The sequence below is a fragment of the Puntigrus tetrazona genome, chromosome 13, assembly GCF_018831695.1.
Source record: "Puntigrus tetrazona isolate hp1 chromosome 13, ASM1883169v1, whole genome shotgun sequence".
Lineage (NCBI taxonomy): Eukaryota > Metazoa > Chordata > Actinopteri > Cypriniformes > Cyprinidae > Puntigrus > Puntigrus tetrazona.
The window spans coordinates 10,158,436-10,175,264 of NC_056711.1; the positions used below are offsets into that span (position 1 = coordinate 10,158,436).

A 16,829-nucleotide genomic window follows, 5' to 3' on the forward strand; every position below is an offset into this window, starting at 1 on the left:
TTCAGGAAGTAGCGCTAGCAGGCTGTAGCAGTGAATCCGGAACTGTGTAGAAGAGTTGAAACTGTGATTATGATGAGTAAAATAAATCAGTTTCTTTATAATACCACGTCTCTTATAGATTGTTGACATGTTTTTATAAGAACGCGTTGTTGTTATCACTAATTTGTTTGTGAAACAGCACTTAGATAAGGCTATTAGCCAGAAACCTCGTCAGCCATTGGTTTCACTTTGTACATGATATTTTAACATCATGCCACCAAAGAAATACACATTGCCCCGTCCACTTCCAGAAGGATACGTTTTAACAGATTCAGAAAAGAAGAGTTGGCGCATCGGTAAAATCATTGGAAAAGGTGGTTTTGGACTGATTTACTTGGGTAAAGACTTTATATTCTGCATAAATATGTATTGGCAAAATCCATTATATTTCAAGTTTCTTAGGTGACATTAGACATGGTGGTAGAGTAACTTACGGCAATTCAAAGACCTGAAAATGTATATATAGCAAGCCAGCCTTGAATTTGAAAATTATTATTTTTTTCTACTGTAAATGTATTGTTTACTATTTTATTCAACATGTTAACACTTCAAGTGTGCATGTTTAACAATTAAACACTTTGATTCACAAAAGATAATGACTCTAGACATTAGGATTCGATAGTTCTCCAAGTGTAAAGATGTTCACTTTTTTTATTTGTTCACATATATATTTTTATTATTATGTGTTATCACAGCCTCTCGTGATGTGAATGTCCCTGTTCGTGATGACGCTGATTTTGTGATCAAAGTGGTAAGAAATAAACAATTTCAAGAAATTACTGTGAAAATACTGTGTTTTTAACTCTGTTCTGTTAATTTTTTAGGAATATCATGAAAATGGACCTCTATTCTCAGAATTGAAATTTTACCAACGAGCAGCTAAGCCCGATACTAGTAAGTTCCGTTTTAAACGTAAATACTGTCCAAATTTAGTTAAGACAATAATAATAAAAAAACTTAAACACTGATTTTATTCTTTCAAAAGGAGATAGAAACAGATGCAGTCTTTAGAGTAGTGTTGAATGAAAATGCTGAAGACCCCTCATCTTCATCTGAGAGTTCTCAAACATGGAGTGCATGTCACTGATGAAGTGGCTATAGATGTAAATTAGCCTGGCTAGGCGAATTAATAAACCAAAGCAAACATGCACCTCTGTGGTCGTTAGTGCAATCCCAGCTTGTTTGAGCTCTAATTCAGAGAGAGTGACCAAATTGCTGATAATGATGCTGGTTCCTCCAAAGGGCCCCTGACCACCTGTCAATCTGGTGCACAGCCAGTCAAGACAGATCCTCCTTCCAGCTAGGCTGGAGGAAGTGCTTCTTTATCAGTGTGTGAGAGATGTGTATATCTATCGCATTATGTGTTTATAAATCGTGTGCAAATGGCTAAAACATTTTATCTCTGAAATCACAGTGAACAAATGGAAGAAGTCCAAACAGCTGGAGTTTTTGGGGATTCCAACTTACTGGGGGTCCGGACTGACTGAAAGTAATGGAACAAGGTATTGTACTTTAGTTTGACTTTTTTTTTTTCATTCTGTCTGAATTTTGATGGGACAAATATACACTGTCATACGGCCTAGCCTTATATTTGACATAAAAAATGCAAACATGCATCATTTTTGTTTTTAATAATCTTGTTTTTTAGTATTAATTATTGTGTATTTAAGTATATTTTTATTTTGGTTTTCGGGTTGTGTAGGTACAGGTTTATGGTGATGGACCGGCTGGGCACAGACCTGCAGAAAGTGTTTATGGACAATAGTGGACATTTGAAGAAGCCCACTGTGCTAAAGTTGGGTGTTCTCATGGTGAGACATCGCTGAATGTTCAGAACTGCTTCTCAGTGTTATCGTCTGTATGCTCTTATTTTTAATGTTGGTATTTAGCTGTAATTTCAGTTTTAGCAACTTTAGTAGTTCAGCTTAAACTAAAACTTATTTTGAGTAAGCTTTAGTTAGATTTTGCGTGGATTCCAGCTACCTTGCATCCAGCTCGTCTGTCAGTAGTCATTACTGTAGGTCATTATGAGGTTTCTAAATTATTCATGTTAACCTTCCCTCTGTCACTTTGACCTCAACAGCTGGATGTGCTGGAATATATTCATGACAATGAGTACGTCCATGCTGACATTAAGGCTGCCAATCTATTACTGGGACACAAAGATCCAAGCAAGGTGAGTCTGCATACACATCAACACAAATCTTGAACGATTTGTTATCTTTTTGCCTATAAATTGCTTATTCAAACGAATGTGTTTTCTATTACTTTAATTGATCGCTCACGGTGAGCCAGCAGTGATGACATTTGGTTACTCTCGACTATAATCAACATCTCAGTCTGCTGTCACAAGCTAAATACTGACCCCATTTCTCTGCGCTTTGCAACATACCATATACAGTAGGAGGGATTCAGTTTGAAAGAAAATATCTTTGGGTTGATTTATGCTGACTTTATCTCCTGCAGGTGTACTTGGCTGACTATGGTCTCTCGTACAGATTCTGTCCTAATGGTGAGCATAAAGAGTACAAAGAGAACCCAAAGAAAGGACACAATGGCACTATTGAGTATACAAGCATTGACGCTCACAAAGGAGTAGGTAATGTGAAATGTGTCATTTATTTTATCTCTTGAAACCACTCTGAGGTATTACATGGAAAGAAACATATGTTATTATTGACAAATGCCCTGCATTTCCCAGTTAAAGTCAACCTGAATTGCCATTTGCAACCCATTTTAGCATTTGCAAGTTAAACAGGATTTTCAACGAGAGGGAGAGAAGTAAGATCGGGACGTATTTATCCATCTGGAATTGTAATAGGGAAAACGAAAGTGGTTTTGTATATTTGATTAAGAATTACATAGTTAGCCGTTCTTTGGAAAAGCAATGTATTAGCCACAATTAGACAAGGAACATGCATTAAGGAAGTAAATGGTGTTAGTTTTAATCTCTTTAAAGGAAGAGGTTCACCAAAAAGTATGAATTTACTATCCATTTCACTCACCTTATAATGGGGTCTTGTTTATATTGGTGGGACTTGTCAGTATCATGTCCTCAACTCTGGGTCACGCTATTGGAAACACATTAACTTGTAAATTGTGTACAGTCCTTTTTATTGGATATTGATTGTTCTATCCATGCTTACTTGGGCAGACTTAATTCAAGAAATCCCTAATTAGTCAAAGTCATAACCTGCATCTTGTATGCATTTACTATTAATTAAAGCTTTGAGCTTTTGTTGAACTGGGACTCAAAGCCAATATATCTGAATGCATTGGCCAGAAGATATTACAGGAGTTCAATACTGAATACACAGTGGTAAAGCTTGCTAATAGCCATGTTTCTCTTGCTGTTCATTTTGAAAGTGCTTGAAAAAAAGACAAGATGCCCAGTCAGCAGAAAAATATATTTAAAGTTTAATATTTGACAGTGGCTAAACCAACTAACCCCCACTTATTATTTTTTTAAATAAATAATAATATTTGTCTTTATATTTTTGGAAGCACATCCCTATTATGACCTATTATTCCATATTATGCCCCTTTATACAACATGTAATATTTACAGTGGAAGCAGAAACTTGTTTTTGTTTATGTGTCTTTAAACTCAAATGAGCTGCTGTTCCTCTCAGAAACTCTGCTAAAAGTTTTGCTTTTAATTATCATATCTATCGCACTGAAATCATGCATTTTAAAACCATATTAGTTTAAGATTCTAATATACATTTTTTGAGCGTGCGTGGAAGCGCGGCTGTCACATGAAATCTGATGCACTTTTCTTTCACAAGCTTGCAGAGAAAGGCTTACCAAAAAAAAAAATTACTGGATTAATCTTTTCACATTTCCTGGGTTGGCAGATGCACTAGGTACCTTAATACATGTCATCTTTAAGGAGATTATCATGTTTGTGGGTCCATGGTATCAAGTTATAAAATCACTGGCATGACAAAAAGTTATTTCCATTTTTTTTTTTTTAATAGTAAGGTGTGTTGTTATAAAGTTGGTTTGATATGTGGAGGATATGTGGGAATGCCTTTGTGTAAAAAAAAAAAAAAAAAAAAGTGCATGACTCGTAGCTCATAGAGCGAACTCGGTACAACACATTGTTTGATACATCAGAAAGTAAATCAAGTTCAGGTTCAGACCAAGGTCTGGCTGCTTTCAGACAAGACCATGTTCTTACCTGATATAATTTGTTAACTTTTCATGTACAGGATTCTACATATGGTCCTGATTCTGTTTCCCTGCTCTTTAAATGTATGGCCAGTTGTACTGTGTAAATCACACTGCATATGGCAAGTGATAAAACACTTGAGAGTTTATAAAAACACCTACCCAATGATGCCCCGACTCGGGAGTTCAGTGTCCTGATCCACTCCTAAAGTTAAACTCAAAGCAGCGAGACTGTAAATTTGACAACCGCTTGTTTGTGCCACCATCAAACAATCTGTGGCCGAGCCGACGTCACCACGCTAGCCTTCTTGACGTAGGCTGTCGGCAACTGTTGTGTAGGTCATTAGCATCGTCTGCCCTGAAGATGAATGCAGATTGCAGAGTGTTTCTTTTCTTTTGGCCCCTGGCACCCTGTGTAGATGTTGATTTGTTACCATGGTGAGGAGTGCAGAGACGGGCACTTTGTGTCCCGCTGAACCCCGTGCTAAAGGCCTAATTATCACCTGTAGGGTTGAAGTGAGCCGGCTGAAATTCAGAAGGAGAGGTTCAAGAGTTTGACATGGCGCTTTGGATAATCACAATAACAATAGGCCGTAATTATGAACAACAGCTTCTATCTGATGGAAGGTGTTGTGCTCAGCCTGGAATACATCATTCTTGTGGATCTGCCTTTTTTATAAGTGAATCGGTGTCAGGACTAGGCCAGGCAGCCCACCCCTTTGGTTCCCTATTACAGAGGCGGACAAAATGTTTACAGAGCATGTCTTATCTTGTGCACTTTGGTCTTTAGTCATAGTGCCCTTTTTACATGCCACTTAAGAGGCATTTTTTTTCAAGGTCACCTCTGAGGGATGTTAAAATCTTTTCTATTAAATTGTGTGTTTGCTAAATTAGTTTGGTCAAGGTTGAAGAAAAATAAAGAAAACCTATATACGTGGCCTAATGGTGTTGCTGGCTAGCGGGCAGGGAGGCTGACTCTGTAATGGGCATGGCAGGATCAATGATGGTCATGGATTTAGGCAGAGATTTTCCCTTTTGATGAATGCAGTCAATAGGTAATTTCTCAGGAGAAGGACTGCAGTTACTGTATTGAGTTAATACATTCTCTAGGCACGAACAAATGATGTGCCTTAATTTACCCTTATTGATGAAGTTGGAGCTTTTCATGAAGGGACATGCTTAACGGGAGGTTAAACCTTGTATATGAGCAGAACTGACAAAACTGTTCCATTCGGATTTAAATTTAGGTAAACGTAATTCATTGAGGGTCCTTGGCTTAAAGTCAACATGAAATTGGTCCGTCTGACCCAAAATGTATTTTAGTTTAATAGCTGGGACTCAGAATGAATATTTCATATCTAAATGTTGCTGCTGTCTGTCTGGTTGGTGTAAGACTAATCAGTCAGTTTAAGTGAGGCCATTTCACACTCTGTGCTCACAAGCAAATGCTTTTGCTGTAACATTAGAGTGGTGTTGTTAAATCTGAACTGTGATAGATTTAAACCTCTTTTATTGAGTTGTTCGCACTGGCTAAATGAGTCTTACCAGCTGATTCATTCTGGGGGAATCAGAAACGTTACAGTGTGACGTGTAACCAGAGTCCTCGAGTGCTTCAGTTTCCACTGAAACATCAGGCTCTTATGAGTTGGTTCTTGTAATTAATCATCCAAGAAGATGAGTTAGAATCAAGAACATTGGTATCATTTATGAAATTAGATATATAAGAATATGTAAGCAAAAAAAAAAAAAAAGAGTTGGAATCTAATTGAAAATCTTAATCCAATCAAGAGTTTGTGAATCTGAGATGAACCGATTTAAGAAATCTGTATTGATATCTAGCCCAAGGTAAAAAAAAAAAAATTCTTAGATATTAAATAAATTTGAGAAAAATAAAAGGTGAAGTGGGCCTTTAAAACGTTTTTAGTATACAAAAGACATTTACACTAGATGGCAGTTGTGTAATGTGCTACAGCAGAGGTGGAGTTGGAGGAGGTCTAGGGAGCACACGCTCTCAAGCTCTTCTCTTAAGGCCAGCAGAGACCCCACGGAATCCAGAAACATGTGGAAACTATTTGAGCCCAGACATTTATTTCTTTGTTTTACTGCTTGGCTCTCCATCGGAGAGAGTGTCGGGCCGGGCCACAGGCTGTCTGGATCATGTCAGAGGCCGTCAGGATCAGGTTCCTGGACGAGTCGCCAGACCAGACGAAGGAGGAGGGAGTGTGAGAGAGATGTGAGGAACGCTGGTGGGAGGAAACTGACCTCCTCTTTCAACTCTCAGCCCCTCTTAGAAAAGTCCCGTTAGCCTGTGAGGCAGGCCAGGGCACCAGCTGAGAAAACAAAATACTCCTCTCTATCAACCCCCCCTCCATTTCTCCACCTTTTTTATAAGGGTATATTTCAGCAGCCAATGGACGGGTCATTCAATCAAAGGGTTTTAACTTGCTTCTCAACCGACACTCAACTTCTTTTCCTTATCTTCACTTTCTCCAACAGCCCCATCCAGACGAGGAGACTTGGAGGTGTTGGGCTACTGCTTGCTTCACTGGCAGTGTGGAACTCTGCCCTGGCTCTCATCTCTGAGGAACCCAGCTGAGGTCCAAGAGGCCAAGGCCAAGTACGTTCCTTTTTTCACCACAGGTCTAGGTCTTGTGCTCTGTTGTGTACAGTGGCTGCCGATCAGAGGCTTTCTGTGCTTATTCAGCCTGAATTATTCACTCAGCTGCTTCGTTAAAGGCTTAAACCTCCACCAAAGGTTTAAGGCCACACGTTTTCTTTCTTGCCTGGAAATTTAAGCTGTGGATTATAAGAATCTGCAGATCCTTAGAATATAGAATAGAGTTCTATACAATAAAACTATTAAAATATGTTATATATTCCAATGAGTTAAAAGAAAGATTTGTATTGAGATGCATTTTGCAAAAGGACCTCTGGTTAACTTTTCCCTTTATTATATCTTGACCACAGGCTGATGTTAAACCTGCCAGATTCTGTCCTGATCATGTCCCCTCTGGCTCCAGCACGGTAGGTGCACGTGAGCATGCGAACCATTTGCATTGATCAACAAGGTATGGGGCAGGGACTTAGCCTCCTTGCTATCCCCACAAGCGCAATCTCCTTGCCTCTCCTTCATCAACGGACTCCCAGCGTCCCCGCAGTATCTTTCCCCCCTCCACAGGGAGCGAGGGCACGTGCGTCTTCTGAAAGGGGGCTTTGTGATCTATGATTATGATGAGGCCTTATTCCCCCAACCTTGAGAGGCTGGCTGCAGCTGGACCAGAAAGATAAGACCTCTAACATGCATCAAGGCTGCGCATGTGGTATACATTCAGCTGGGCTGCCACAAAGAGAATGCGCACCGGCGTAGCACTGCATCTAGCATATTTATTACAGTGAAGAATGGAAGGTGCCCATATTAGACACACATTTGTGTTCTCGTATGAACAGAGAGGCCCTTCTACATTGTGCTCCTGCCACCGTCCATTTGTTAGGAAGATGTGGTTTTTGTTCCCTTTGGAATGAAAATTAAGTCTGCAGATGTAGGTTGTCACTTGGCCGGACTTTTGCGCATGCTTTCAGTAAGCATCTAGGTCAACTGCAGGATGCATCAACATAAAACATGCAGACCAGCTCAGTTGGGGTTTATCTGTGAATTATGCAAATAAACAACCGTGGTCCACCTCCACAGTAGCCCTCATTTCTGAAGTTGCCAAAAAAGATACATGTAGGACGCTTCACACGATTAGATGTTTCAACAATACGTCTTGCTCAACATCTGTTTTTTAAAATTGTTTATTAACTTGTATTGAAGTAATAGTCCACCCAAGAAAGAAGATCATGTCGTTACAGATGTTTTTTTTTTCTTCCTCAGAATATGAAGGATGTTTTGAAGAACTGTTGTTAAAATTATTAAATTCAAAATCTTAAAATTAATCCATGCAACCTGAATTGCATAGTATAATTCTGTTCTGTATGCATGCATGCGCAGCCTACATCAAATATGGTGATGTTTGGTGATGTTTAAAATATTTAAAATGTGTTTTTGTATTCAATGTAGTCCCTAGATTTTGGTTTAGATGAATTCATGCCACGAATTTTATTGTTAAAATAAAAAAAAACTGAAATGTTTTCCAAAATATCTCTTTGTGTACCAAAGAAAAAGGAAAGTCAAGAATGATATGAGGATAAATAGTGACAGAATGTTCTTTTTTGGGGTGAACTACACCTTTAGGTTTTGTGCATTGAGATGTCCTTCTTTCTGACCACTTGTAGAGATTGCCAAGTACCTGTCTACTGTGAAAACCTTTGGCTACAATGAAAAGCCAGACTACCAGGCCCTCAGGAAGGTTCTGTCAGTGTCCGGGCCACAAGGCCCATTGGACCTCTCTCTAGGCCGAGACCGTCGGAGACAGCCAGGCCAACCACACAAAGGGTGAGTGTGAGATGCTTTGGCACAGCAGCCCAGTAGTCTTAATAGAGACCATATGAGCCGGGGCTGGAGCATTCAGAGCAGCCTGTGGGCTGCGGCAGATTTATCTGTCTGGGAGAGAGAAGGAGATGCTCAGGTTTAGGAACCCTCCTCTGACCCTTTCCCTGCTACACTGACTCCCACTTCTTTTCAAAGCCATCTAACTGGCCTATTGGCGGCGTTGGAGTTGGGCCGAAGTAGTGCAGACCAGAAAAAAGTAGATTTATACAGTGGTGACAGACTCAGAGTTACTGAAGGCCCTCAGCCTGGGGCCACAGCTCAATGCAGTGTCAAAACCGTACAAGAAGGCTATTTAATTAAAGCGCTTTTATTTATTGCAATCACACGCAGGTTTATATTTCAATGTCTATATGTGCATTCAGAATTGAACAGCGTAAAATACACCACACTGAATTCCTGCACTCTATTACAAGAGACAAGAATGGCACTTTTCCTCTTTAAGGGGAATGAGCTGGTGAATCTTGACCGTGGTGTCGTAGGTTAACCTTTGCCGACCTTGCCAAAAGGCTTATTGGCTCTCAAGAGGTCTGGAGAGGAGAGACCTTAATTCCTCTGGAATCACTTCACAGTTGATCACTGCCAACTTGAACCGCTGAACTTTTGCAAACACCCGAGCAACCCAATTTGGGGCTGTTGAATACACACATTTTGCTGAGGCCAAAAGAGCGCCAGTTAGAATTGCCTCTCATTTTTATGTGGAGCTGTCCAGCAGTTTGATCTGTGGTTCAATAGGGAAGACTGAGTGTGGAGGATCTGGAGAAGGGTTGGTAAATACCTCAGTGTTTAAGGTGTCATTTACTCTACTTGTATCCTGATATTGAAACTACTCTGCACAGTAAGTAATAGAGTAGACCACATGAAGAGTCTCCCTTCTACAGGTGTAGATTGACCTTTGAATTTTTCTGCCGCTTTATAACTAAAAGCATGAATCATACAAATGATTTAAATAATATAAAAAATATCATGCCATGAACAAATGTAAAGAAAAATGGTCAAAAGTCAGTAGTATAGTGATATATCTAGTTTTTTTTTTTTTTAAACCAAGCTGCTTCCTTTTAATCCTTGAACACAGTACAAAAATCTGCCCTCACTTTTAATTTCTGATCACTTGGATTTCAATTGAAGTGACTGGATTTCAGTCACTAGAAAAATTGGTGAACAAAGGTAAATGTGACCACACTCTCAAAGTTCCACAAGCACGATTACTTCAAGTCCATGGCTGAGAAGATTTGATTTTTCCTTCACTAAGTGAATTGACGTTCCTGTTTTGTGCCTAGGTAGTTGGGTGATGAATAGTTCTTACAAAGCAGTGTGCAGAAGTGTCTTTTTCCACTGACCTTGACCACACTACCTTTTGCACAGATGGAAAGCATCAGTGTCAAGAGCAAGGGCATTAAGATTTGAATCCCTTTTTCTTTGTAGTTCTATTTTTCTCTGTGGTTCTGTTCATCTCCTTCTAGACGATGCAGCTTCAGTTCCTTTGAATAAAAGCTAAAACAACACCATCAATGTCCCCCTCGTGTCTCAGCTCTCCTGAAACCACGTCAGGCAGCGTGAGGCCAGCGGCTCCTTGTGTCACTCCAACACTCCTGGAGTTTATTTTGCCTACAGCTGACCTCGCTGGTGATCTGTGGCCAAATTTAGTTTGGACAGTTGCCACCTTAGGGAGAGCAGTAGATGTCATTAATCAGGGCAGGTCTTCTCCTCTCAGGATCCAGGTCAGGGAGGGAACATTGAGTGCTCTCTTTCTCCCTTTTCTCTTGTGAATGCTCAGAGACAAAAGCAAGTAAATTTCTGTCATTTAATTTAACTTAACCTCCCACAGGCTGCAAGCCAGCCCAAGACTACTGAGAAAAAAACAGCAAGATCAAAGCCGGTGGTGAAAGCAGAGGAAGATGATGAGGAAGAGTTGGGCATGTCAACACCAAAGAAAGTTTGGAGCAAGACAAAACGAGAGACACATAAACAGGTAAAAAAAAAGGATTAAAAGCCAGTGTTTTTTGTCACTGTACTGAATATATACACTACCGTGCATAGTATTTGGGGTATGCAAGATTTTAAAATGGGTCTGATTCTCTTATGCTCAAATAACTCAAAACTGCATTTATTTGTTAAAAATATAGCAAAACAGATTAATCTTATGAATTTTGGTCAAAATGTGAAACTATGAATTTAATTATCTTTTGACCAGTAGGTGTCACTGAGCTGGCACATTTACATTTACATTTACATTTACATTTACATTTAGTCATTTTGCAGACGCTTTTATCCAAAGCGACTTACAATTGAGAGTACAACAGCGATTCATTTTTTTAGAGAGACAAACAGACAGTGTAAGTGCTTATAACACCCAGTCACAGGGAGTGTTCAAATTAGTACATGCCAGAAGGGAAGGAATAAACAAGGGGGATAAGAAGAGAGACAGAGACAGTGAGAGTGAGAGTATTTTTTTTTTTTTTTTTTTTTTTTTTTTTTTTTTTTTTTATGATGAGGTCAGGTATTGCTGAAAGATGTGAGTTTTCAGCAGTTTCTTAAAGATTGACAGAGATCCAGCATTCGGATATGTACGGGAAGATCGCTCCACCAGCCAGGAACAGAGAACGAAAGTTCTGGAGAGTGATTTCGAGCCTCTTTGAGATGGTACCATGAGGCGTCGCTCGCTAGCAGATCTCAGACTTCTAGAGGGTGTGTAGATTTGTAATAGTGAGTGGAAGTAGACCGTGCCGAGTCTGTGGTTGTTCTATATGCAAGCATCAGTGCCTTGAACTTGATGCGAGCTGCAATCGTAGCCAATGTAAGGAGATAAAGAGAGGTGTAACATGGGTTCTCTTGGGCTCATTGAATACCAGCCGTGCCGCTGCATTCTGAATCATTTGTAGAGGTTTTATTGTGTTCGATGGAAGTCCAGCCAGAAGAGCATTGCAGTAGTCCAGTCTAGAAATGACAAGGGCCTGGACAAGTAGCTGTGCAGCTTTCTGTTAGAAAGGGCCTGATCTTTCTGATGTTGTGTAGTGCAAACCTGCAGGATCGAGCAGTCTTTGCAATGTGATCTTTGAAGGTAAGTTGGTCATCGAGGATTACACCAAGATTTCTGACTGAGGATGATGGGGTAATTGACGAAGAACCTAGCTGGATGGTGAAGTCATGCTGTGTAGTTGGAGTGGCAGGGAATACAAGCAGCTCAGTCTTTGTCAGGTTGAGCTGTAGATGGTACTCTTGCATCCATGTCGAGATGTCCGCCAGGCAACCCGAGATCCGAGTAGCTACCGTTGGATCGTCTGGATGAAAAGAGAGGTAGAGCTGTGTGTCATCGGCGTAGCAGTGGTAGGAGAAGCCGTGAGCCTGTATGATGGGGCCTAGTGATGTAGTGTAAATGGAGAAGAGGAGGGGACCAAGAACCGATCCCTGAGGAACCCCAGTGACCAGTTGATGTGCTGTGGATACATCTCCTCCCCAGGCCACCCTAAAAAACCTACCAGTGAGATAGGATTCGAACCAACGGTGGGATCCCAGAGATGCCCAGTGATGAGAGGGTAGACAGCAGGATCTGATGATTCACAGTGTCAAAAGCAGCGGATAGATCCAGCAGAATGAGAACTGATGATTTGGATTGAGCTCTTGCAGTCCGCAGGGCTTCCGTGACTGAGAGCAGCGCAGTCTCAGTTGAATGGCCGCACCTGAAACCTGATTGGTTATGGTCCAGTTTGTTGTTTTTCGAAAGAAACAGTGATACCTGGTTGAAAACCACTCTTTCAAGTGTTTTCGCTATGAATGGAAGAAGAGAGACTGGCCTGTAGTTATCAATAAGAGAAGTGTTTAAAGTGGGCTTTTTGAGCAGTGGGGTTACCCGAGCCTGCTTAAATGCTGTGGGGAAAGGTACCTGTGAGGAGAGATGTGTTGATGATGTGCGTGGAGTGCCGGCAAGACAGTGGGGGAGATTGCTTGCAGGAGATGAGAGGGTATGGGGTCTAGCGGACATGTTGTTGGATGGCTGGAGAGGAGAAGTTTGGATACTTCTGTCTCAGTGAGGGAGCAGAAGGAGAAAGTGGAGGAATCGGTAGTCGATGCGGTTGGTTGAGGGTTGTGCGTTGGGGGCTGAGAACTGGCTGCTGATCGCTTTTGTTTTGTTTGTAAAAAATGTGGCAAAATCGTCAGGTGATATTGAGGTGGTGGGAGGTGGTGGGGGGATAGAGCAGGGAGTTAAATGATCTGAAGAGCTTACGTGTGTCTGAAGTGTTGTTGATCTTGTTTTGGAAATATGATGATTTGGCAGTGCGGATTTCGCAGAGAAGGAAGAAAGCAAAGTTTGATACCTGCTCAGGTCTGTCAGATCTTTAGATTTGCGCCACTTTCTCTCCGCTGCCCTGAGTTTGACCCGATGCTCACGGAGAACATCAGACAACCAGGGGCTAGAGGTGGCAGTCCGTGCTGGCCTGGAGGAGAGAGGGCAGATGTCGTCTAGACAGGAGGTTAGAGCACTGAACAAGGTATCTGTAGCTGTATTCACATCCAAAGAAGAGAAATGGGTAGGTGAGGGGAAGGGAGGAGGACACAGCAGAGGAGAGATGGGAGGGAGAAAGGGAACGAAGGTTACGCTGAAAGTAACCGGTATAGGGGTTGGTTGCACAGAGATAGGAAAATGCAGTTGAAATGTAAGAAGGAAATGGTCAGAGACGTGAAGCGGTTGTACTGAAATGGTGTCTGCAGTACAACTGCGTGTGTAAATTAAATCAAGCTGGTTGCCTGATTTGTGGGTGCTTGTCGTGATGAGGCGCTTTGAGGTCAAATGAAGCTAGAAGGGAATGGAAGTGCGTAGCGTAAGGTTTGTCAAGATGAATGTTGAAGTCCCCAAGAGTAGGAGTGGAGTGCCTTCGTCTGTAAAAGATGACAATAATCCATCCAGCTCCTCTAGGAAGGTGTCTAGAATATGTCCAGGGGGGCGGTAGATTACCACTATGTGGAATTTTGTCGGAGTAGTAACTGTGATAGCATGAAATTCAAAAGAGATGTAATGACATACAAGTGAGTTGGTTGAATATTTCCAATTGTTTGGGATGAGCAGACCAGTGCCACCACCCCGGCCAACCTGACGAGGTGTGTGTGAGAAAGAGTGATTGTTGGCTAGAGCTGCTGGGGTTGCTGAGTCTTCTGGACGAATCCAGGTCTCCGTCAATCCCAGAATGTGGAGTGAAGAATGTAAAGAAAAAGCAGAAATGAAGTCAGCTTTGTTGACCGCTGACTGGCAATTCCACAGACCAACAGAGAAAGATAGGGGTGTAGTAGAGGATGTAGGGACAGAGCGTGAGGTTAGTAGGAGTGCATTGTCGTCTGGTGCGTGTTGTTAGGGCGAGGGACGAGAGACAACCGGAATGAGTTGGAGACACATGATAGAGGTAGAAAGAGGAAGTGAAGATGTGTAAGAGAATGAAGGAAAATGTACTTAAGTGCGTTGCTCAGTTAAAGTCGCGCAGTAAAAGTCGTATGTCTTTACTCTCGTAGTCTTCACACGAGGAGTCTGAACGCGAGCACTGGACGCCTTCGCTGGCGCTTTCGCGCCAGCGCACACTCAACAAATAAATACAAAGTGTATGCAGTGGAAACAGCGTAAAAGCTAGTTCTAATTTGGCCCAGGCAGTAGCCAATCAGGAGGTCGCTCAGGAAAAACGAAACTAACGCCTTCACACTTAAGTGCTCTTAATAGCCGGAGGCAAACAATTTACAACCACTTAAAGTACAGCACAACTAAACTACACACTACAAATAAGTAGGGAAACGCAAATATTCTCTCCAAACAGCAAGAAATAATTTGAACAACACACAGCAATAGGTATAATAGACTTACGCTGCTTGGTGTCCGTCTCTTCTAGCCTGAAATCGCTTCTCTCGCTTTGACAGAGAGCGCGCAGTTTAAATAGTTACAGTCGCGAAAAGCTAGTTCTAATTTGCCCAGGCAGTAGCCAATCAGGAGGTCGCTCAGGAAAAACGAAACTAACGCCTTCACACTTAAGTGCTCTTAATAGCCCGGAGGCAAACAATTTACAACCACTTAAAGTACAGCACAACTAAACTACACACTACAAATAAGTAGGGAAACGCAAATATTCTCTCCAAACAGCAAGAAATAATTTGAACAACACACAGCAATAGGTATAATAGACTTACGCGCTGGTGTCCGTCTCTTCTAGCCTGAAATCGCTTCTCTCACTGCTCATGTGCTCTCAGGTCATGCTTGCAATAATGTACTAAACCCCTTGTCCGTTTGTACTTTGTTTTGCCAGAATTGTCTGAAGATGATCTGAGGCAATTTTAGAAAAACTAGGAAAAAAAAACATACTTTTTGCAAATTGATTACTGGTGGTGTTAGAGAGACTCAAATTTGCTATGATTAAAATATTGAGACTGTCCTCTATATCTGTGTGCCAAATTTGTAATTTTTCTATGTGCTGTCATCACCTTTGGTGCTAGGCCTCTGGTCCTTAGTGTTCCTTCATTTTTTAGAAATGTTGATATGGTGCTTAAGAAACACATCATTATCAGTTAGAATTGGGGTATTTGATGAACAGAAATCAAGTTATCTTACAGTGGTTTAATAACTCTCATTAATATTATTCATTGGTGTCATCTTCACAGAGGCCAAACAAAGCAGACATGGCCGCTAAAGGAAGCGCCAGGCAAAGGCCTATGCCTTATGAAAGTGACGAGGACATCAGTGATGAAGATGAGCCCCTGCCTGCACGAGTTCATCCTAGAACAAGAGCAGGAGCCAGACAGAGACAGGAACTTGAACAAGTAAAACCAGCAGCAGAGCACAGACCAAATGTCAAATAGAAAACAGTAAATTATTCACTTACTCAAATTGATCAGTGTTTTAAAGTCACAGGAAATACAAATATGGTTTGCAGTGTTTATTTTTGATACAAATGTCTATTAACAAATTCAACATACCGGCCTACTGATTTCTAACTTACGTTTTGAAAACATAACATTTGCTCCAACAACATAGGAAAAGAGGAACACAGATGTTTATGAGAGAAAGACCTCGAAGACCATGAGAGGAAGACAGAACCATCATTACTACAAGAACCAGCAAAACATACTCAGAGACTAAATGATGACCATACAGAACTCTCTACGGCAGCAAACACAGCTGGAATCAGAACCGGTGGGAAGAAACCGATGATGAAGGAAGTGATGAACCGTTACAGTACCATTACAGAGAAGAAGATGGTTTTGGGAAATCAGAAAATCGGGGTAAATGGCCAATCAAAATTATGATCATCCTTGTTGTGATGACACTGAGTGTTGTTGGTTGTTGGTATTACCCTCATTGGAGCCGTAACACCACATGAACACTGTTCTGAATCAACAAACTGTTTTTAAGTGTTTCCTGTGACCATTTTCACAGTGATGGGCTGAAAATACAATAGAAATTAGCATAAATATTTTTTTGTCATTTTTTTGCACTAGAGATGTATTTTAACAGATGTGTATGTGGATTTAAATAAAGTGATTTTCAGAATTGTGCATTTGCTGTTATTGTGATTGAGTTGAATATTACCTTGCTGCAGTAAGGACATTCTCCAAACACGATATTAAAGCTTTGGCGGCTGGTGGGCAGACCTCTCAACCACTGGAAAGACAAATCAATTAAAGATGAAAAACTTTAGAAAACTGGTCATGGCGAGGTAATCTACGATCGTTCTGCTGTTTAAAATACTGTTACGTTTCTGCGTTTCTGATTACCCAATCTTCAAGCTCTTACCTCATAAAGACACGCCTGATGGAAAGGCTGGCGCAGCGTGGGTCATTGCAGACCTGATCTGGAATGGCTGACTCAAGTCGATAAGAGTAACAGATGCCACATTCAACACTGAAACTCTGAGTACACAACAACAAAATGAGATAAGCTTTTAAGTGTACAAGCTGTCAGTAAAGGAACACCTTAGTGTAATCAGCAGTGACATTTCTGTCATCATTTACTCACCTTTGTGTTTTTTCAAACCTGTAGGATTTTCTATTTTTTTCTTGGAGCATAAAAGGCGAAATTTGACATCTACCAGATATTCATATACTGTATGTCATCGCAACAAAAGGGCGTAGAACTTTTTAGTCTTACTTTTAAGATGTG

At 41.0% G+C, this 16,829-nt stretch overlaps 1 protein-coding gene and 1 pseudogene across 1 annotated transcript in view; one reads left to right on the forward strand and one right to left on the reverse strand.

Moving 5' to 3' along the window:
- LOC122356842 lies at positions 1-16,225 on the forward strand (annotated as a pseudogene).
- LOC122356841 (E3 ubiquitin-protein ligase FANCL-like) overlaps positions 15,978-16,829 on the reverse strand; it is a 17,354-nt gene continuing 16,502 nt past the window's right edge. Inside the window, 4 exon segments of the mRNA XM_043255912.1 lie at positions 15,978-16,113; positions 16,260-16,331; positions 16,464-16,495; positions 16,498-16,579. Coding sequence (XP_043111847.1) covers positions 16,078-16,113; positions 16,260-16,331; positions 16,464-16,495; positions 16,498-16,579 — 222 coding nt within the window. The 3' untranslated portion in view covers positions 15,978-16,077.